At 45.5% G+C, this 23,508-nt stretch overlaps 1 protein-coding gene across 1 annotated transcript in view; it reads left to right on the top strand.

Annotated features, from left to right (window-relative positions):
• Positions 1 to 23,508, top strand: part of trpm5 (transient receptor potential cation channel, subfamily M, member 5) — a gene marked incomplete at both ends in the record, with an annotated part of 76,167 nt that overhangs the window by 33,819 nt on the left and 18,840 nt on the right. The window contains 8 exons of the mRNA XM_080730391.1: positions 372 to 517; positions 3,546 to 3,658; positions 4,156 to 4,260; positions 14,435 to 14,696; positions 16,745 to 16,863; positions 18,794 to 18,926; positions 20,807 to 20,981; positions 22,386 to 22,554. Of these exons, the coding sequence (XP_080586517.1) occupies positions 372 to 517; positions 3,546 to 3,658; positions 4,156 to 4,260; positions 14,435 to 14,696; positions 16,745 to 16,863; positions 18,794 to 18,926; positions 20,807 to 20,981; positions 22,386 to 22,554 (1,222 nt within the window). The remainder of the gene's footprint in view (positions 1 to 371; positions 518 to 3,545; positions 3,659 to 4,155; positions 4,261 to 14,434; positions 14,697 to 16,744; positions 16,864 to 18,793; positions 18,927 to 20,806; positions 20,982 to 22,385; positions 22,555 to 23,508) is intronic.

Raw genomic sequence — 23,508 nt, 5'->3', positions numbered from 1 at the left:
CGGCTTTTTTTGGCTAAAGTCCTCAGAATGTGGACGCTAGGGTTCAAGTTGTTAATATAAAAAAGGAGAAAAAAGTCACGCAAAGATTTGGAGGGACCCCGGCAGTAACTCTGAGGACCCCCTAGGGGTTCCGGACCCCCTGTTGAAGACCCTTGTATTAGACATTTAGAGGAAACAACATGATTGAAGACTTGTCTCTCACCTCTTGACTCTGTGACCATATAAGGGCACGGTCACTCTGCAGTTTTAGGCCTTTCATTCAGGTCAATTTTTGTAATCTTTGTAACCGAGTATTTCTACATTGTGGTACTGATACTTTTACTTGGGTAAATATAATTTGAGTTGTTTTTCCACCACCAACGTGTTGCCAGATCTGTTTGGAGAGTGCTACTCCAACAGTGAGGACCGGGCCTACGCTCTGCTGGTGAGACGCACCTGCTGCTGGAGCAAGTCCACCGTCCTCAACCTGGCAACCGAGGCCGACGCCAAGAGCTTCTTCGCCCACGACGGAGTGCAGGTACGTTTAGAGACCCGTGCTGTTCACACTGAGACAGGTACATTTAGGCCATTTAGACCTGGTATTATGTTATTGATTGATTGATTGAAGACTTTATTAGAAGTTTGCATAGGAAAAGGTACAGTTTCATGACGGTACAGTTCACTGGTACAAGGTCTACTAAAAGGAGATCCATGAAAAGACTAAGCTTATTTCCACTGGAAACCATTTAAGTATCTCATATAACATTGAATGACAGACAAATAGAACACAGTACTATGCAGTAGATATGTAAAGAAAAACAAAAAACAAAACAGTAAGTCTAAACAAACAGTATAGAAGGGGCAGGGGAGGGTAGGTTTGGGCTAGGTTCATTTTTTTACCAGTTACGAACGGCTGCTGCCTGTAAGTGGTTTTTCAGGGCAATTTTAAAGGATGCTAGTGATCCACACTCCTTTATGGCCTTTGGTAAGGCTTTCCACATTTTGGTGGTATAGCAGAAAAATGAGTTTGACCCTTTGTTGGTTTTTACTCTGGGTTGGAAGTGATCTGTGGCGCTGCCTCTGGTGTTATAATTATCGAAAAATAGCAGATCTACAAGCTCGCATCGCGGCACCGAGTGCCGCGCTGCGAGCTCGTAGATCTGCGATTTTTGAAAAATATTTTTTTAATTAATATTTTTTTAAGTGAACATTTGTAACTCAAATATTTGCTTCTGGGGGGTCCCTGATACATATTATTTTGAGACGGGGGTCGGCGGTCAAATACATATAATTCTAGGGGTCCTTGACATAAAAACGTTTGAGAACCACTGACGTGGAAACGTGCGTTTTTCAAAAACCCTGGAAGGATTTAGAAGACACTCATAGAATTGGGTCTCTCCCAAAATGATAAAATAAAGGCATGAACAGAGAAATGGCTTGTGAAAAATATAATAATGTATGCTTACTGTGTGCTGTATATGAATACACTGAATAATCATTGCATTATTCCATAAGGCTTACCTACGCACGCACGCACGCACGCACGCACGCACGCACGCACGCACTCACGCACGCACGCACGCACTCACGCACGCACGCAGGCAGCACACACACACACACACACACACATACACAGATTCTAAGGCTTATACTGCCCCCTTGTGGTATAGATCCACCACATGCTACAGGTGGATGCTGTTCCATACAACTGATAAAAGAATAGAGCAGTATTCCTTAGTCAGGGTCAAGTGAGACTAAAGAAAAGAATAGAACATTGTTGTCTCTCTAGTCTAGGGCAAAATGTGACACAATAAAAAAAAAAAACATGAACAAACAGTAAATATGGCTATAGGCCTATGCAGCCTTATTATATGTTTTTTTTTCTTCTTTTTTTTTTTACTATATTCAATAAAGGCATTTAACTACTACTCTCTAAGCCAAGGGTCTTCAACAGGGGGTCCGGGACCCCTAGGGGGTCCTCAGAGTTACTACAGGGGGTCCTCCAAAAAAATGTGTGTGTTTTTTTCTCCTTTTTCATATTAACCACTTGAAACCTACAGTAGCGATCATAATATTCTGAGAACTTTAGCCAAAAACAGCAGATCTACAACGCGCGTTGTGAGCTTGTAAATCGGCTATTTTTGGCAAAGAGCTTTGGTGTAGAGGGGGAAAAGACCAGACTAAGTACAGAGTGAAATGTCAAGTTTATTAAGTATTGACGGTTCAAGAATCCAAAATACATTGATGATCGTGCTCTCAAAAGATGAAACTATATGGAATCTATGAACAGGTTGTGGGGGTCCCTTGCTTCATCTCTCTCTAAGGGGTCCTTGGCTTGAAAACGTTGAAGACCCCTGCTCTAAGTGTTTCTTAGCCTAGCCTAAGGGCTTATTCCCTGTTCTCAAAGAGACTAAACGGCATGCCGTCTCTGTCTGTGGAAATCTCACATGTCCAGGACTTAACCCGTTCAGGACCTAGAATTATTGAATGCTTTAACCAGTGAGAAATAGCAGATATACAAGCTCGCAGCGCGGCACGAGTGCCGCGCTGCGAGCTTGTAGATCTGCTATTTTTGAAAAAGTCGTGAAAATGTGTGCAAATCTTTGAATATATGTATTTTCAAAGCGAACGTTTGTAACTCAAATTTTGCTTCTGGGTGGTCCTTGGAACTAGATATTTTGAAATGGGGGTCCGTCCAAATACATATCATTTTGGGGGACCTTCACATGAAAAGGTTTGAGAACCACTGGCATAGTAGTCTCTCAAGAACAGACTAACTGAGCTCCAGTTAAAGTGAAAAGGACCTTTTCTATGACGATGGCTGGCCAGATTGCTGACATAGAAACGTAGGTTTTTTCAAAAAACCTTAGAAGGATTCAAAAGACACTTATAGAATCGGGTCAAAATTCTAATTTTCACGATTTTTCAAAAATAGCAGATCTACAAGCTCACAGCGCGGCACCGAGTGCCGCGCTGCGAGCTTGTAGATCTGCTATTTTTGAAAAATCGTGAAAATGTGTGCAAATCTTTGAATATATGTATTTTCAAAGCGAACGTTTGTAACTCAAATTTTGCTTCTGGGTGGTCCTTGGAACTAGATATTTTGAAATGGGGGTCCGTCCAAATACATATCATTTTGGGGGACCTTCACATGAAAAGGTTTGAGAACCACTGGCATAGTAGTCTCTCAAGAACAGACTAACTGAGCTCCAGTTAAAGTGAAAAGGACCTTTTCTATGACGATGGCTGGCCAGATTGCTGACATAGAAACGTAGGTTTTTTCAAAAAACCTTAGAAGGATTCAAAAGACACTTATAGAATCGGGTCAAAATTCTAATTTTCACGATTTCTCAAAAATAGCAGATCTACAAGCTCGCAGCGCGGCACTCGGTGCCGCGCTGTGAGCTTGTATATCTGCTATTTTTCAATAGTTAAATCATAAAATAATGATACACAAAATGTGTTCCCGTTCTGAATGGACTTAAGGATTCAAATTAGAAGATTGCAAATGTAGTAGGTCTACAAGCTCGAATGCTGCAACAAGTGACAAACACACTGTGTTGCAGGCTCTCCTGACTAAGATCTGGTGGGGGGCCATGACTACAGACACAGCCATCTCCAAGCTGGTGGTGTCCTTCTTCTGTCCAGCACTCATCTGGACCAACCTCATCAAGTTCAGGTACACAATAATACTGTATCTCTTCTCAACATGGGGTACCGACCGTAGCGGGACCCCCAGGGGTCCTTCCAGGGTGGTCCCCAGCTAAATGATTGGTAGTTAGGAGGAACCAAATGTGTACTATTTAAATCGTTTTGAGAAAAAAAGATATGGTGCTATTTGTTCCAAAGCGACTGCAAAAGATTGCTGCTGTTCAAAAAGCTTTATTCCCTGTATATATAACATGTATAAAAAACACACAATGGGACATAGCTGTTTACACAATGCTGCAATGCTGTTCCCCCTCCAACTGTAAAGTACGTTCGCCATTTTTTTCAACAGTTTTTATGATATTTTGACATTTGCTTTGGCAAATGTAAACATTATTTTTTTCATGCCAATAAAGCTCCTTTGAAATGAATTGAAATTGTTTGTGTGCGTGCGTGCGTGCGTGCGTGCGTGCGTGCGTGCGTGCGTGCGTGCGTGCGTGTGCGTGTGCGCGTACATGTGTGTGTCAGTGAGGAGGAGCTGGATAACCGTGCATCAGGAGAGCAGTTTGCAGAGCTGGACAGCATGGACACAGAGAAGGCCCTGCTGCTCAGTGACAACGATGACGACCCACTGTGAGTTCATACACATTCTGTGGCAGTGTTGTACCCGAACGCGTTCAAAGAACGGTAGGTTCCGTACGGAACCATTGTTTACTTAGAGATGGAAGGATGACCTCCCACTTGGGTAATGTCGCCCCCTGGCGATCATTCAGAGAAACTACTTCAGCTCCCGGCCTGTCACTCAAACCGGAGTGACCCGCCTCCAGGCTATATAAGCCCCGGCAGGCGGAAGTAACATCCTCTTAATACCACTCTCTGCCACATTCAGTGAAACAGAGGGGCATTACGTGGGAGGTCATCCTTCCATCTCTAAGTAAACAATGGTTCCGTACGGAACCTACCGTTTACTGTCAAGATTCCAGGATGACCTCCCACTTGGGATTCTTAAACTCCCCTCTAAGCCACAACCTACTCTCATACCCCCACACACCCCTCATACGGGTGAGCACAGCCCAGACGGGCGTGACCCATCACCCAGAAGGTCCCAGGCCCACCGGACCTGGGTGTGAAGGAATGAGAAAAAATAGAGAGAGACCCTGAGAGACCGAAGTCCGCCTCATTCAACTAAATGAAAAGACAAGTCCGCCTTATAAGTAAGACACACTATATAAGGAAAACACAGGGTCCCCCCCCAAAATACCCCAGGTGGCTACATGCCCACCTGTGGGAGGGGAAGATCCGACTCCTCTATGACGTAGAGGAGGCAGCTGCACCCAGAACCGAATGCGCTAGCGAAGAGGATTCGATATCCAGGTGATAGTAGGCTGCAAAGGTAGAAGGCGAAGACCAATTCGCCGAAACACAAATCTCCTGAACGGAGACTCCCTTTGCCAGTGCCCACGAAGTAGCCACACCCCTAGTGCTATGGGCTTTGAGTGCCGCCGGCACTTCCACACCAGCACTAGAGTAAGCCAGCCTAATAGCATCCACAATCCACCTCGAAAGAGTGGGTCTAGACACCGGCTTTCTGACAAGAACATTGCCCATTTCCACGAAGAGCTGAGAAGAAGCTCTAGAACCAGCAGTCCTGTCACAGTAGGCCTTCAATGCCCTGACAGGACAAAGGCAATTCAGCCGCTCATCCTCCACCGAGACAAACGGAGGAGGATGAAAAGCCAGAAGAACAACAGGCTCCTTAGGAACCACCATGTTCTTAGGAACAAACTTAAGATGAGGCTTGAGCAACACCTTGAGATCATTGTTCATAAACTGCATGCGCTCCGAAGACACCGAGAGAGCTTGCAGGTCACCGACTCTTTTAGCCGTGGCCAAAGCCAGCAAAAGAGCCGTCTTGAAACTCAAAAGTTTCAAAGGCATCCCTACAAGCGGCTCAAAGGGAGCCCGACATAGGCCTCCCAGAACCACCTGCAGATCCCAAACTGGGAACAAAGACCTAGTCACCGGCCTCAAACGTTCAACTTCTTGCAAGAACTTGATGACCTCCGGGACTTTAGAAGGTGCCTTGCCCGCCACCCCCAGGTGACAGGCATTAATAGCCGCCAAATACCCCCTAAGGGTAGAAAATGCCAGACCACTTCTCAAGCGGTCCTGCATAAATTCCAGAATTTCCTGGGCTGACGCCACATGGGCCACCACCGGTGGAACACGCGACTCACACCAGTCCTCAAAGGCATTCCACCTTCCATCATAAGACGCCCTCGTCGAAGGCGCCTTAGCACTCTGAATGGTAGCAACCACTTCAGAAGAAAAACCGGCCGCCAGCAGGTTTAACCTTTCACGTGCCAAACCCACAGGTCTAGGACCTGCAGGTCTTGGTGGAAGATCTCCCCCCTGGCCTGACTCAACAGATCCCTGCGCTGAGGCAGCTGCCAACCCGGTTCGCAAAGGAGAGGGGCGATCGCCGATCTCCACGTGCCCTTGTAGGGAGCCACCAGGAGCATCTCCAGACCGAACCTCCTGACTCTCTCCAGAGTGGGTCGGATCAAGTCGAAGGGGGGAAACGCGTACAGTAGACCTCTCGGCCACGTGTGCGCTAAGGCGTCCAACCCCAAGGGAGGACTGCCCTTCACCGCGAAGAACAACGGACACTTCGTATTCTCCGCTGACGCAAACAGGTCCGCCACTGGCTGACCGAACTTGCGAAAAATCTGGCTCGCCACCCTGGGGTGGAGAGACCAATCCTCGTAGCGAGGACCTCCCCTGGACAGGAGATCTGCTCCGCTGTTGAGGAGACCCGGGACGTGTAAGGCCCTGATCGACTTGAGGCGCGACAAGCACCAAACCGTCAATTCTCGAGCCAGACGATCCAGTGGCAACGACGACAGGCCCCCCTGTTTGTTGACATAAAACATGGCCGTCGTATTGTCGGTCCTGACCAGAACGTGACAATGCAAAATCCAAGGCTCGAAATGCTTGAGCGCCAGGAGTATAGCCATCAACTCCAAATAGTTGATGTGACGACCCCTCATCTCCAGAGGCCAAAGCCCCTGCGCTGTGCGCCCCTCGAAAGTGGCTCCCCACCCACTGAGACTGGCGTCTGTCGTGATCGACTTGTGGGAAACCACCTCGCCAATCGAGACTCCGCTGGTGAGGAACCCCTCCACCAGCCAAGGAGACAGGGCGATCGCGCAGGAAGGGGAAACCGTAACCTTCTTGTACTTCAAGGAGGGCGGGATCCCGAGGGATAACATCCATCGTTGAAAAGGTCTCATATGAAACCTGCCCAAACGCAACAGATGTACTGCGGAAGCCATCATTCCCGTCAGTACCATGCAACTCCTGTAAGTGACCACCTGGCCCACTTGAAAGGAGTCGAGACATTCCCGAAACCTGTCCACCCTCTCCTCTGAGAGACGGGCCGACATGTCGGACGAGTCCAGAAGGACCCCAATGAATGTAAGACGACGTGCTGGAGTCAGCATGCACTTGCCGTGGTTGACTATGAAACCTAAGGCCTTCAGGTGAGCCAAAACCACTTGTGTGTGACGCGCCACTTCGTGGGCGGAGCTCGCTGAAATCATCCAAACGTCGATGTACGTCGCCAACCTGACGCCCTGCTGTCTCAGCGGGGCGATGGCTGCTTCGGTCACTTTCACGAAAACCCTCGGGCTCAGTGACAGACCGAAAGGGAGTACTGTATACTCGTACAGGCGACCCTCGAAGGCGAACCGTAGGAATTTCCTGTGTGGGGGATAAACCTGAACGTGCTGATAAGCATCCTTCAGATCCACTGAACAGTGGAAATCCCCTTGCCTGACCGACCGTAACATGGTGGGTACAGTTAGCATCCTGAAAACGTATTTCTTCAGGTACACGTTTAGTGCCTTTAGGTCCAGGATGGGACGTAGCCCCCCCCCCCCTTTTTGTGCACCAGGAAATAACGGCTCCAAAATCCCATGCGGGATTGGGTCCTGTCCAGCTCCACTATAGCACCCTTGCTTAGCAAGGAGCTGATCTCTTCTCTCAAAAGATTTGCTTTTAAACCACGCGCCCTGGTATAAATAACCCTGCTCGAAAGCGGGGGTATGTCTGCGAACTGTAACCTGTAACCCCTGGTTATCGTTCGAAATACCCAATGGCTCGGGTTGCATAACTTCCACTGGCGCGCGCAGCGTGCTAGCGTGTTTTGAGAGAGAGAAACCCCACCACTGTGCTTCCGTGACGGCGGAGCTATTTGGCGACTGGACCGGAAGCGGGAGACCTGCGTATCCGTATCCGGAACGACCGGATGCGGAGCGCAAGGGTTCAATAGGCCGCATGGCGGAAACACCTTCTGGTTGTACCGCTTGACTAGCGGAGCTATTTTGCGGCGGGACCGGAAGCGGGGAGCGAGCGAATCCGTATCCGGTGTCACCGGAAGCGTTCGCACTTCGCTCGATAGAGAGACAGGAAGAACAAAGCGATTCGACTGATAAACAGACTCGCCCACAACTAAAGCATTCTCCCCTGACAGGAGAGGAACTTTACGTTTAATACCTGCTCTAAGGCCTTTATGCTTGTCCCTTGACTCGGGCTCATAGTAGGCCGACAGAATTTCTGACTCAAAGTTAAATTCATAGCATCGCTCACGCGAGGGAAAGCCCACTCGCGCGCATGAGGAACCACATAATTGTTTGACGTTAACATTACTGGTTGCTGATAAAACCTGTGATTGATTAAGGAGTCCTGACGGGACTTCATCATTCTTACAGGAGGCATGCATAAAGGAGTCATATTGTCGACGCGAGGGATATTCCACTCGCGCGCTTGAGGAACCACATAATTGTTTGACATTAACATTACTGGTTGCTGATAAAACCTGTGATTGATTAACGAGTCCTGACAGGACTTCATCATTACTACAGGAGGCATGCATTTATCTTAGCCCCTGTCCTAAGGCCTTTATGTTTGTCCCTTGACGAGGGCTCATTAGTAGGCCGGCAGAATTTTGTGACTCATTGTTAATTCATTGCATTGACCACGCGAGGGATATTCTCCTCGCGTGTAAGGGGAACCATCTAAATGTTTGACATAACATTACTGGTTGCTGATAAAACCTGTGATTGACTACAGAGTCCTGACAGGACTACATCAATTTTACAGGAGGCATGCAAGATGGAGTCGTCTGTGCAATAGAGTTGGACAGAAACAGACTTGTTCTTTCAACAGATTTATCTGGGACACAAGAGGCATATACATTGACATTCTCATCTTCATTTCCCCGACGCGGGGAAGGCCTTTATGTTTGTCCCTTGACGAGGGCTCATTAGTAGGCCGGCAGAATTTTGTGACTCATTGTTAATTCATTGCATTGACCACGCGAGGGATGTGTAAGGGGAACCATCTAAATGTTTGACATAACATTACTGGTTGCTGACAAAACCTGTGATTGACAAAGGAGTCCTGACAGGACTACATCAATTTTACAGGAGGCATGCAAGATGGAGCCGTCTGTGCAATAGAGTTGGACAGAAACAGACTTTGTTCTTTCAACAGATTTATCTGGGACACAAGAGGCATATTCATTGACATTCTCATTTTTATTTCCCCGACGCGGGGAAAATAAACGTCCTCGTTTGGGGGGAGGGGAACCGGGTGACACCACGGACCCCTGCCCCAACACAATCCCCCTCTACAATGTCCGCAGCTAAAGCATTCTCCCCTGACAGGGGAGGAACTTTTACGTTTAATACCTGCGCTATGGCCTTCATGCTTGTCCCGTGACGAGGGCTCATAGTAGGCCGACAGAATTAGTGACTCATCGTTAAATTCATTGCATTGTTCACGCGAGGGATATTCCCCTCGCGTGTAAGAGGAACCATATAAATGTTTGACATTAACAAAACTGGTTGCTGATAAAACCCGTGATTGATTAAAAAGTCCTGACAGGACTTCAACACTTTTACAGGAGTCATGCAAGATGGAGTCATCTGTGCTAGTGCAATAGAGTTGGACAGAAACAGACTTTGTTCTTTCAACAGATCTATCTGGGACACAGGAGGCATATACATCGACATTCTCATTTTCATTTCCCCGACGCGGGGTACAGAAAATAAACGTCGTGCCCACCACTCTATACTGGGGTCTGACAGAACCCAGAAAAGATTGTGCTTGTGTAACTTCCATGAGGATTGTAGCGCTTTAGTGAATCCAACATCTCCGTTGCAGAAAACCAACGTCCTCTGCCATCGCTCCACCCGCTCCACCCGCCTGACTGGCGGGTGGAGGGGCAGTTGAAGTGCTGGCGCCGCAGGGGCCTTACCTTTCACTGTAAAGACAGGGCGAGAGCCATCCTCCTCCGCCATGTCCTCCTCCTTCTCGTCCTCAGAGTATCCTGAGTACGAACCCTCGCTCTGACTGGAGCTCAGGTCCGATTCGCGCCTGAAGGATCGGACTGTTTTGCTAAAGTTCACGTCGAAGGGGACGTCCCCGACGGTCACATCACAACGCTACTCTTTAGGCACCGCGCCCGTAGGAGAAATGGTCACCGGAGGGATATTGTTAGACTTCTTAGTCACCTTCCTCGCGGTAACTCCGCCAGACCCGCCAGCTCCAGTGACAGTGGAGCTAGCTGCGGTCGGCTGCACGGCAGGCGGTGTCTCACGTCGCTTGGCGCCATCTTGACCAAGGCGCGCTGCTGAACAAGCGGTGCCCCGGACGGCAGCGCCGCACCTTGACTATCGGTGCGGGCCGCCTGGGGCGGACAGCCTGGGCTGTAGGATCCAGAGCGTTAAGCCCTCCTGGTGGAGCGCAGGCTCCGAGGCCTGCCCTAGCCAGGTGGAACCGATGTACCATAGCGAAGCAGTGTAGTTAACGTTAACAAGGAAGCTGTCGAGCAACGAGCTAACGGCTAATGCTAGGCCAAACTTGGTTCAGGCAGAAACAAACATACATTCCCTCGGCAGAAAGCAAGAGGGTTCATAGCGAAGCAGTGTAGCTAACGTTAACAAAGGAAGCTGACGAGCTAACAAGCTAACGGCTAAAGCTAGGCCACGCTTGGTTCGGGCAGAAGCCTGAACAAGCGGTAAACTTCTTTGTTATAGAAAAGAAAACCGTCGGTTTAGGACGGGACAAGAATAAGTATTCTTAAGTACGGGTTTAATTCTACACTCGCCGGTGGGCGACTCCAATGCCACCGCTTTAGGCTAATGCGCGAAGAATAAAATACAAAGGCTGAGTTTCAACTTATCTGAATGTGATATCGCAGAGAGTGAAAAGAGGATGTTACTTCCGCCTGCCGGGGCTTATATAGCCTGGAGGCGGGTCACTCCGGTTTGAGTGACAGGCCCTTCCTACCTGCGTAGTACGGGAGCTGAAGTAGTTTCTCTGAATGATCGCCAGGGGGCGACATTACCCAAGTGGGAGGTCATCCTGGAATCTTGACAGTAAACGATCGTTCATGAACACGTTCACATTTTGGGCGAACGTGAACTGAACGTCCTTTGTTTTCGCTTGATGAACGATATTGTCGAACGCGATCATTCTGACGCCCGTGAACGGCGTTCGTCGGCCGTTCATGCGGCGGTCCGCGCCTCCGCGGTCGTCTGTCCTCTCGTCTCTCTTTTCATTCACATGCTCCAATAGCACGCACTGCACGCAGCTCCTCGTGAACGTTGATATGCGGTGCTGTTTGCAGCTGCACTGTGAATCTCCTCCTCATTACGTCTCGCAAGTGTGTTGCACGGTGAAAATAGCTGATCTGCAAGCTCACAAGGCGTTGCATCCACAAGACAACGTGAGCTTGTAGATCAGCTATTTTAACCAACGCGGAAACATGCTGTGCGCGAGGTTTAGAAACTTCTGCCTTCAGCCCTTCACAATAAAGGTGCAGGAAGACTGGGCACTGGGTACCTAAATATTGTGGGCACCTCAATGTTAAGTTGGATGAAATTATTGCTGTGTGTGGTTCTATATGGGCTGTGTCAATAATTTTGACAAATAATAGCATGCAGCAACGTCTAAACTTTGTTTTTGTTTTTTTTAATAGCCAAAAGTATAAAAATATTATGGTTAAAAAAGAACGAAAAAGAACTAAGTTAGTTCATTTTGGGGAACCATGAACTTTAGTTCAAAATATAGAATTATGAACTATGTTCATTTTAGAAGTTTTGAACTTGAACTTGAACTAGTTCATTTTTGAAGTGAACTTTCCCAACACTGTTCTGTGGACATGTTTGTCATGGACGTTCAAAATTAGAAATACATATAATTCTAGTAGTCCTTCACATGAAAAAAGTTTGAGAACCAGAAATGTGCATTTTCAAAAAACCCTAGAAGGATTTAGAAGACATTCATAACATCGCGTCAAAAATATTGAAAGACTTGCCTAAATGTTCACGATTTTTCAAAAATAGCAGATCTACAAGCTCGCAGCGCGGCACTCAATGTTAATTGACATGGCAACCTAAGACGTGTGCATAGACTGTGAATGCAGGCATGCACTATGCATATTGTAACGAGAACGCCACATATTGTATATTGTTGCTGTGTCGAGCAGAAACCTCTTAACTCCATATTTTAACTTTTTGTGTTTTTCCCTAAACTAGCCCCCTAGTTGATCACACTACAGCGTCACGCAAAAAACATCAAAAGTAGTGGATCCACAAGCTTTGCATATAGATCTGCTACTTACGTTTTTTTTATTTGAATCCTGGACATATGAGGACAGTGTAATCGTGTTGCATATCGTCGTTGTCGGGGGGAAAACCTTGTATGTCCAAAACTGTTGGTTTTGCATTTATCATTTTAAAAATGATTTAAACCAGTGAAAACAGCCGATCTACAAGCACACAACGCCTTTCGTTGTGTGCCAGGCGTTGTGTGCTTGTAGATCTGCTGTTTTCACTACTTTTGTGCGACGGCCTTGTATGACGAAGCAGGGCTTTACCTTGTGAAAGAACGTACAAATGTGAAACTCGGAGATAGGAGGTTTCCACCCGACAACGACGATATTGTAATGAGAACGCCCAAATGAGGTTCACATTTTTAACCAGCGGTTTGACATTCTCATTACAATAGTTTCACACTGGCCACTTTGTGGAGGCTTTCAGTAATGAGCTGTGATGGAAGGCGTCGTAATTGAAGTGGACCATTGTAGCCATTATAAGCCATATAAGCCTGCATAATCGCATTAGGCCATAAGTGGGGCTTAAATTTCCATTTCGGCCCTTGACGTTATGCACATAACCCATTTAGAACGGGTACACATTTTGTGTATCAATATTTTATGCTTTAACTATTGAAAAATAGCAGATATACAAGCTCACAGCGCGGCACCGAGTGCCGCGCTGCGAGCTGGTAGATCTGCTATTTTTGAAAAATCGTGAAAATTAGAATTTTGACCCGATTCTATGATAAGTGTCTTTTGAATCCTTCTAAGATTTTTTGAAAAACCTTTGTTTCTATGTCAGCAATCTGGCCAGCCATCGTCAAAGAAAAGGTCCTTCTCACTTAACTGGAGCTCAGTTAGTCTGTTCTTGAGAGACTACTATATGACAGTGGTTCTCAAACCTTTCATGTGAAGGACCCCCAAAATTATATGTATTTGGCAAAGGACGCCCATCTCAAAATATTTAGTTCCAGGGACCACCCAGAAGCAAAATTTGAGTTACAAACGTTCGCTTTGAATAATACATATATCCAAAGATTTGCACACATTTTCATGACTTTTTCAAAAATAGCAGATCTACAAGCTCGCAGCGCGGCACTCGGTGCCGCGCTGTGAGCTTGTATATCTGCTATTTTTCACTGGTTAAAGCATTCAATCATTTTAGGCCTAAATGGGTTAATTCGACGGTGTCACTTTCACACTTCATTTTCAGAGTTCCTGTGACTTTGCGGCACAGTTTAGTCCGGCGTCTCCTCATTGGACGAACCCCGAACGCAACTCTCCACCCCCATTCAAGTCACACGGTGGTGGTGGATCAAACTGCCCATACCAATTAAACGTGTATACAAAAAAACAATGAGTCACAATAAGAAAGTCATCCATGCACCCATGAATTAAAATTACAGCTTTTGGAGGCAATGAGGAAAGGACAAAGAAAAAAACAATCTGTTTAGCGCAGTAAGGACAGGCAGGGGTGTCACAAGGGGGGGAAGGGGGTGGGGGGGGGGGGGGAATGTGACTAAATTACTAGGGCCCAAGGTGGGGGGGCCCTAATTATGTTATACTTTAGCAATTGAAAAACAGCAAGCTCACAACAAGCTCACAACAAGCTCACAACGCGGCACTGAGTGCCTTGCATGGTTTCCTCTGCCACCGGTGTATGAATGTGTGTGTGGGTGAATGTAATGCACAATCTATGTAAACCTCCTAGGGTAAATACCCTCACAAAAACATGCAGTAGTCCTGGTTTCTAAACTACCTCCCCCTCGCCAGCCAGGTGCTCCCCAATTCCCTTGGCGCGGCAGGGGGAGAGCGGAAACCAGGACTACAGGTTAGGTAGTTGGCACTGGGTGAGAAAATGGGTTGCAAAAACCGTGGGATAAAAATTATATATATATATATATATATATAAAAAAGAGAATTGCCATGTCCAAACTCTCCTGAACTTGAACACAGCATCTTATGTTGAAAGAATTGTCCTCTCTGTGTAGAAACCAAGCACCGAAAATAGCCGACCTCCAAGCTCACAACGCATCGCAGCTTGGAGGTCGGCTATTTTCGATATTTTTACCAAAAGGGCCCTTTTGGAAATTTCAGCCCCTGCCTCTCTAACATTCTCTGCACGTCCCTGCCTTCCAGAGACTCCAGGACGCCAGGAGGTCCGGCGGCTCAGAGCTGCGCCACCGTGTGGTGGCGCTTCTTACTGCGGCGCTGGCGGCGCTTCTGGAGCGCTCCGGTCACCGTGTTCCTGGGCAACGTCATCATGTACTTCGCCTTCCTGCTGCTCTTCTTCTACGTTCTGCTGCTGGACTTCAGACCGCCTCCTCCGCTAGGCCCCGGGGGCCCCGAGATCATGCTCTACTTCTGGGTGTTCACCCTGGTGCTGGAGGAGCTACGCCAGGTAGGGGTTAATGGTTATAGAATACTAACATTATAGTATTATAATATTATAATATTATTATAGATCATGCTTTACTTCTGGGTGTTCACCCTGGTGCTGGAGGAGCTGCGACAGGTAGGGTTATTGCGACCGTAGGTCGCATTTACTACCAAAACCTCCACAGGCTGTCCGTCCGTCCGTCCGTCCGTCTGTCTGTCTGTGAGTCAGTCACACTTTTGCCCTGCTCATATCTCCACAACCGTTGCCCCCATCCATGCCAAATTTTGCACACACACTCCTTACCTGCCAAACTACAACCTCCAAGGACCCCCAGAGCTCCAGGGACCCCCAGGTCCCTGGGGGACCCCCAGGTGTAAAAAAATGTCCCTCCGTGAGTGACACGTCTCACGTCACACTTTTGCCCTGCTCATATCTCCACAACCGTTGCCCCCATCCATGGCACATTTTGCACACACACTCCTTACCTGCCAAACTACAACCTCCAAGGACCCCCAGAGCTCCAGGGACCCCCAGGTCCCTGGGGGACCCCCAGGTGTAAAAAATGACCACATGTGCAAAAATGACCAAATGACCACCCCAACGGGGCTGCTCACGGGGAATTCCTGGGGACCACCCACTCCTGGTGCTCCAGAACGGATGCAAAAGTGGTGGCGCCCCCAGTGGAGGACCCCCTCCACTGCAGCTCACATCAAATGCCGTAACTCGGGCTAGGAGCGTCCGGGAGAGCCGGGGCCGGTACCTATTCGTCCGCCAAGGCAACGCGGAGACCCCACCCCTCATTTCTCACATGGCCCTCTTCTAGCGCCACCTGCAGGCCGATTTTTAAAACACATTTTTGGACACTGCTCCTACAGTTTTGGCCCTAAAATCACGCAAATCGCTACACAGTATGTCTACACTCATCCCATCAACATGAATCTGTCCCATATAGCGCCACCTTCAGGCCGATTTTTAAAAACACATTTTTGGACACTGCTCCTACATATTTTGCCCTAAAATCACGGAAATCACTACACAGCATGTCTACACTCATGTCATCAACATGGATCAGGAAGATTTTGGAAAAAAACATTTTTGCCCTATTTGTGGAGATAAGCAACCTACGGTCGCTTATCTCCCGATTAGGGAGTCTTACTGGTAGAATACTAACATTATAGTATTATAGTATTATAATATTATAGATCATGCTCTACTACTGGGTGTTCACCCTGGTGCTGGAGGAGCTGCGACAGGTCAGCGTTACACTGGTGTAGAGCAGTGGTTCTCAACCTGTGGGTCGGGACCCCCAGGGGGGTCCCCAAATTATTTTGGGGGGTCCCCAGATGATTTAACTTAATGTGCAACACTGTTTTCTCTCTCAACTGTAAACAAACCAACATAAAGTTTAAGTGTATAGAGGGTATCTGCACATTTCTACAGTGACAATTTAAGGACTTTTTAACACATTGACCGCCATTTTAACATACCTCCGTACTCCCACCTGCCATTCGTCTCCATAGACTTCCATGTAATTGGGTGTGCACGGATCATGCACACCCATGCCTAGATAATGCACCACGTGTGTTCACATTGCTCACAGCTTTCAAACAAAAAAATCTGAATGGAAATCCGTTCAGGCATTCATGAGATAACAGCCACTATGTTTAACAAAGATGGCTGCCAAAATGGCTGCCATGCTTGAAAGATGGGGTTGCTATGGGGGTTAAACATGCAATTTCGCGATTGCTATCATGCCTACTCCATTTTTGGGGGTCAAAAAAAAATTTGAATTTTTTTTTTTTTTTTTTTAATTCTCGGGACTATCGGGCCTGGCGGGGAAAGACATTGGAATAATCTCGGGACTATCGGGCCTGGCAGGGAATGAGTTAATATAAACCTCTAAAATGACAAATGAAATATTGGCCAAATTGTCGTCCAATGATCCGTGGGTCGGCGGTTTGAATCCCGACTCAACCTGTCCACTTGTCGAAGTGTCCTTGGGCAAGACAGGCAAGGGGAAGTGAGGCAGCTTCACCTCACAATGTACTATGAATGCATTCTCTTGACAGAGCTTCTTTACGGACGAGGAGATGAACATCTTCAAGAAGTGTAAGGTGTACCTGGAGGACAACTGGAACAAGTGTGACATGGTGGCCATGTCCCTGTTTGTTGTCAGCGTGTGCTGCAGGTGAGCACGCAGCACCGCACAGTAGGCTAAAGCAGTGGCCTTCAACGTTTTCAGGCCAGGGACCACCTTAGCTGAGAGAGAGAGATGAAGCAGGGACCCCCACAACCCTTTAGAAGAGTCCATGTACTGTTTAATCGGTTGACAGAACAATCATTAGTGTATTTTAGATTCATGTCAATGTGTGTTTTCAGATATTTAACCACTTGAACTGTCAATTTCACTCTGTACTTAGTCTGCTCTTTTTCCCCTCTACACCAAACCCCTTTGCCTAAAATAGCCGATCTACAAGCTCACAACGCCCCTTGTAGATCGGCTATTTTAGGCTAAAGTTAGGGTTCAAGCGGTTAATATGAAAAAAAGTAGAACAAGTGTTTATAGCCACACAAAGATTTGGAGGACCCCCTGTAGTAACTCTGAGGACCCCCTAGGGGTCCCGGACAACCTGTTGAAGACCCCTGGGCTAAAGGGCTCATGCATACTCCAGGGTGGAGTGAGTGAGCAGCTATCACCGCGGTGTAGTTTTCTAAAGTCAGAATACTAAAACATTACGTCATTAGCCGTCGGTGAAGAGGCTTCACCGCAAACCCGACACATCTCATCTGCTTTTACTTTCCGACATCACCTAAAAAAAGTGATATCTTATCAAGTGAAGAGCTATCACTTCACCTGGAGTATGCATGAGCCTTGAATGCCACAGACAACTAGCCACTAGTAACACTTAGCTATCCCCAGTGAGAAGTGAGTGAATGACAGCTTAATTGGGCAGGGGTTCCCAAACTTTTTTTTGTCTCAGGGCACCCCATAAATATGCTTTTTAATCCGAGGCACCCCTACATTATAATTTTCACTCCCAGCACCTTATATTTATAGCATATGGTCGTTGTCGGGTGGAAACCTTGTATGTCCAAAACCGTTCGTTTTGTATTTATCATCTATAAAATGTACTAAACTAGTGAAAACAGCAGATCTACAAGCACACAACGCCTCGCATCGCTGTGCTTGTAGATCTGCTGTTTTCACTAGTTTTGTGCGACAGTCTTGTATGATGAAGCAGGGCTTTGCTTTACCAAAAGACGTACACATTTGAAACTTGGAGATACGAGGTTTCTGCCCGACAGTGACAATATTTTAGTGATTATGTTGCGAGGAAAACGTTGAGATAACAGCCATTTTGGTTAGAACTGGCTGAAAATAACTTTGTACTTCAAGTTTCCAAATAAATTCCAAATATTATCAAATTATCTCGCAGGGACCCCCACAACCTGTCAATAGGAATTTCTTAGATTTGCCTGGACTGCCGTCACGGCACCCCAGGGTGCCCGTCACTAGGGCATTCATCAAATATTTGAATATTCGAGTATTCGAATATCAAAGTCACTATTCAACGTTTGTTCACAGAAGTCGAATATTCGCTTTTTTTTTTTTTTTTTTTTTTACTGTTTTCTCTTTAAAAAATGTATAGTTTATAAAGCTTGGCTGTAGGAAGTCATAAGAATGTGTTGTCAATTCCCCTGGTGGATGAATTTGTTAATGGTTCTCAGACCCCCAAAATAAACATATTTGAACTGGGGACCCCCACTCTGACAAGCACATGGAATTGTAGGTATTATATTTAATGTGACTCTGTTCCGCAGATAAATATTGTGAAAATAGCTGATCTACATGCTCTCAACGCCTCGCAATGCGAGGCGTTGAGAGCATGTAGAGCGGCTATTTTCACGATGTTCGCCTCTTGCTTACTTAATATTTGACAGTTTGGCCAGTCCTGTCGAATATTCGACTATTTGAATACTTTGAGGTCGAATAATTTGAATACTAAAAATCACTATTCGTGAATGCCCTACCCGTCACCCACTCTGAAAACCCCTGAGCTATAGGGTACAGGGCATGGTGAAGTGATGGTTGTGTGGTTTGTGTCTGCTGTTGGCAGGATGGCTCAGAGCACGTACGAAGCAGGCAGGACCGTCCTGGCCATCGACTCCATGGTGTTCACCCTCAGGCTCATCCACATCTTTGCCATTCACAAGCAGCTGGGACCAAAGATCATCATCGTGGAGAGAATGGTGACCCAAACAACATACTGTAGTAGTCTATACCAGGGGTTTTCAAACTTTTTTTTGTCTCAGGGCACCCCATAAATATTATTTTTAATCCGAGGCACCCCTACATTATAATTTTCACTCCCAGCACCTTACATTTATAGCATATCGTAGTTGACGGGTGGAAACCGTTCGTTTTGTATTTATCATCTAAAATATGTACTAAACTAGAGAAAACAGCAGATCTACAAGCACACAACGCCTCGCGAGTGTGCTTGTAGATCGGCTGTTTTCACTAGTTTTGTGCGACAGTCTTGTAACTTGGAAATACAAGGTTTCTGCCCGACAGTGACCATATTTTAGTGATTATGTTGCGAGGAAAACGTTGAGATAATGGCCATTTTGGTTCGAACTGACTGAAAAAATGTTTGTACTTCAAGTTTAAAATGATACTAAATATTTCTTCAAGTGTCCAAATAAATTCCAAATATTATCAAATGATCTCGCGGCACCCCTTGACTGCCGTCGCGGCACCCCAGGGTGCCCCGTCACCCACTTTGAAAACCCCTTGTCTATAGCTGGGGGTTCTCAACCTGTTGGTTAGGGCCATCTGCTGGGCCGTGAGGGAATTGCAAGTCATTGGCAAAACACTATGATTAATAATGATTACCGTATTTTCCGGACTATAAGGCGCACTTAAAAGCCTTTCATTTTCTCAAAAAACTACAGTGCGCCTTATAGTCCAGTGCGCCTTATATATGGATCATTCATTGACATTGACATTCCCTTTAGCACAGCTCCATCTGTTGGATGCATAACGCAACGGTAGCGTCTATTATGTGCGCCTTATAGTCAGGTGCGCCTTATATATGAAAACAGTTTGAAAATAGACCATTCATTGACAGTGCGCCTTATAGTCAGGTGCGCCTTATAGTCCAGAAAATACTGTATATAACATCAATATTAAGTGATGCAAATAAATTAGAACTTAAAGCCTCAATATGTAACTTTTGTATTAATGCAATTTAATGTTGTACAATCTATATGGTAGAATATGTAATATTTAAAATATAATTAACTGTACATGTAACTTGATACAATATAACTTAATACAATCAGGGTGGTTGTATTTTGTCCCCCTGCTCTTCTATTGAGACATTCAGATCGTGTCAAAGGTCATGTCTCACCTAGACACGAATTTTGACCTCATGGTCAAGATTCAGTTTATCCCCTGAGCGAGCAGGCATGCTCTATTAGCTCAATGGTAAATGGTATTTGGCTTAAATGTCAGCACTTGTTGTTGAAATGTGGAGTAGAAGAGGGATGTTCCATAGTGCTGCTACAGTAGGCTAACGTTAGTTCCATTGATCCAAGCCAGGACACAATCCATCAATTGATCATTAAAATAAACAGGTTGGGGGCATGCATGCAAGAGGCTAAAAATGTATTTTAAAAATGTATTTTTAGACACAATAAAAATTGTGTCTAAAAATTCATTCCCAAGATGCACCGCAATCTTTCATGGGCAGATGTGACTTATGGGGGCTGGTGTAAATAGTAACAAAGAAATTACCGGCTTATTGTGTCTAAAAATACATACAATACATACATATTCACCCACTGAAATGAAAATACTAAAATCGCTAAGACAATAGAAAGCAGAGTAAATGAAAGCATTTTAACACTCATCTTTTCTTTTCTCTAATAACAATCTAAAATATGAACCCTTGTTGTAAAAAAAATAAAGTTGTCCATTAAGTGTAAAATGCTGTATAAATGTAGCCTAGTAAACTGACTCCTCCCAGTCTGGTTTACGAGGCTAGTATAAATGAAGATAACTCATTTAAAACGGTTAAACCTGCATGGATTCTAAACAGTGAATGTGCTGGCGTCTCCTCTCCCAGATGAAGGACGTGTTCTTCTTCCTGTTCTTCCTGGGGGTGTGGCTTGTGGCGTACGGCGTGGCCACTCAGGCGCTGCTCCACCCCAACGACCCGCGCATCGACTGGGTGTTCCGCAGGGCTCTGTACCGGCCCTACCTGCACATCTTTGGACAGATCCCCCTGGAGGAGATCGATGGTGAGGAGCGCTGGAAAGGCCAAGGACCCCTTAGTTGAGAGCAGTGTTGTTTTTGACAGCAAATTTTGATTTAGTTTAGTTTAGTCATAGTCTTTTGAATAAAATGTCTTTTAGTTTTAGTCATAATTTAGTCACCCGAACAGTTTTAGTTTTAGTCTAATTTTAGTTGACTGAATATTATAAGATTTTAGTCGACTAAATCCACTGTTGATTTAGTCAACTGTAATTGTATTTTGGCAGGCCTTGATGGCATCATAATGACTGATTTTACACTTGGTTGCGTGCTGAAAATAGCCGATCTACAAGCTCACAATGCGTCGCAGACAACACCTGAGAGCAACCAAACATAAAATGACTCTCTTCTCCACTAGTCCCTCCCTAACGTTTTAGTCTAGTTTTTATTTTTTTGACGAAATTGTCAATATATTTAGTCTTACTTTTAGTCATCATAGCTTAGTTTTTATTTCGTTTTTATTTTGTTTTCGTCAGTGAAAAAAACGCAGTCGACAAACATTTTTCGTCATAGTTTTAGTCGACGAAATCAACACTGGTTGAGAGAGAGATGAAGCAGGGACCCCCACAACCTGTTCATAGATTCCATATAGTTTCATCATCAGTGTATTTTGGATTCTTGTCAATTTGTGTTTTCAGATATTTAACCATTTCAGAAGCAAATGTTGTACTCTTTACTGCACCACAATGATTTGAAATCTTTAGTTATATCTAGTAGTTACTTTGTAGATTTTAATTATTATTACAAACCACACTAACCATTTCAGCCCTAAATATATTTATATTTCGGACATTTGAAAATAGCAGCTCTACAAGCAACGGGTCGCATTGTGAGCTTGTAGATTGCCTATTTTCAAAATATATTTTATTTTAATTTTTTTATACATTTTGAACTTGTGAAACGGGACATTCTGCATAACGAGTCTCGCGTACTTACTTGAGTATCTTCCACCTCTAACGAGAACTTTTACTTTTGGTACTTTAAGTATATTTTGATGCAAAATACTTTTGTACTAAATTCTGATTACCCAGACTTTTACTTCTATGATTTCTACATCGCATTATCAATACTTTGACTTAGAGGGGGCCTGTCACCTAAAGGGTTACTGTCACTTTAAGAATCATCTTAAAAAACAAGTTAATATTTTTATGATGTCATTGTGGGGATGTGCAATTATACACCAATCAAATTAATTGACTGTACTTAGACTACTTACTGTACTGGTCAGCTGTTGTTGGGCAGATTACACTGTGACAGTTTCAGACTGTTTCAGGATCTACACTGGAGAGAGACCACATGAACTACTGTATAATACTATGATAATTTCGGGGCGTGACAGCGGACCTTTAAGTAAAATGATTTTGAATACTTTTCAACCACCACTGTCACAGAGGCCAAATTCCCGGACATGAACTGCACCAACGACTCGGCGGAGATCACCATGGGGGTCCTGCCACCCTGTCCCAACATCTACGCCAACTGGCTGGTCATCCTGCTGCTGGTCATCTTCCTGCTGGTCACCAACGTGCTGCTGCTCAACCTCCTCATCGCTATGTTCAGGTATAGAGTTCTTAATGTCAACCTCCTCATCGCTATGTTCAGGTATAGAGTTCTTAATGTCAACCTCCTCATCGCTATGTTCAGGTATAGAGTTCTCACTGTCAACCCCCTCATCGCTATGTTCAGGTATAGAGTTCTATAATGTCAACCTCCTCATCGCTATGTTCAGGTATAGAGTTCTTAATGTCAACCTCCTCATCACTATGTTCAGGTATAGAGTTCTTAATGTCAACCTCCTCATCGCTATGTTCAGGTATAGAGTTCTCACTGTCAACCCCCTCATCGCTATGTTCAGGTATAGAGTTCTCACTGTCAACCTCCTCATCGCTATGTTCAGGTATAGAGTTCTATAATGTCAACCTCCTCATCGCTATGTTCAGGTATAGAGTTCTTAATGTCAACCTCCTCATCACTATGTTCAGGTATAGAGTTCTTAATGTCAACCTCCTCATCGCTATGTTCAGGTATAGAGTTCTATAATGTCAACCTCCTCATCGCTATGTTCAGGTATAGAGTTCTATAATGTCAACCTCCTCATCACTATGTTCAGGTATAGAGTTCTTAATGTCAACCTCCTCATCACTATGTTCAGGTATAGAGTTCTTAATGTCAACCTCCTCATCGCTATGTTCAGGTATGTAAGCAATTTACCCCGAGTGAGAGGACATTATGCTCTGATAATGTCCTGTGTGAGGGGGTGATCGGACGAGGCGAAGCCGAGTCCGATAACACCCTCACACAGGACATTATCAGAGCATAATGTCCGACCCCGAGTGGTAAATAGCTTTTCTACCACTTTTTCCCTTATACATGAAAGAAAACACATAGTTGTAACTTGCAAGGATCTTAAGTTACAATCATTATTGCCTATAAAACTTCCGCGAGACAGCAGATAGTTCCACCAACAACATCTTCTACTCACCAACAGATGGCGCCAACTCCATACTAATCCAT

Source organism: Nannobrachium achirus, assembly GCF_963921795.1.
Source record: "Nannobrachium achirus genome assembly, chromosome: 7".
Classification (NCBI taxonomy): domain Eukaryota; kingdom Metazoa; phylum Chordata; class Actinopteri; order Myctophiformes; family Myctophidae; genus Nannobrachium; species Nannobrachium achirus.
This window is presented reverse-complemented; position numbering and strand designations above follow the sequence as displayed.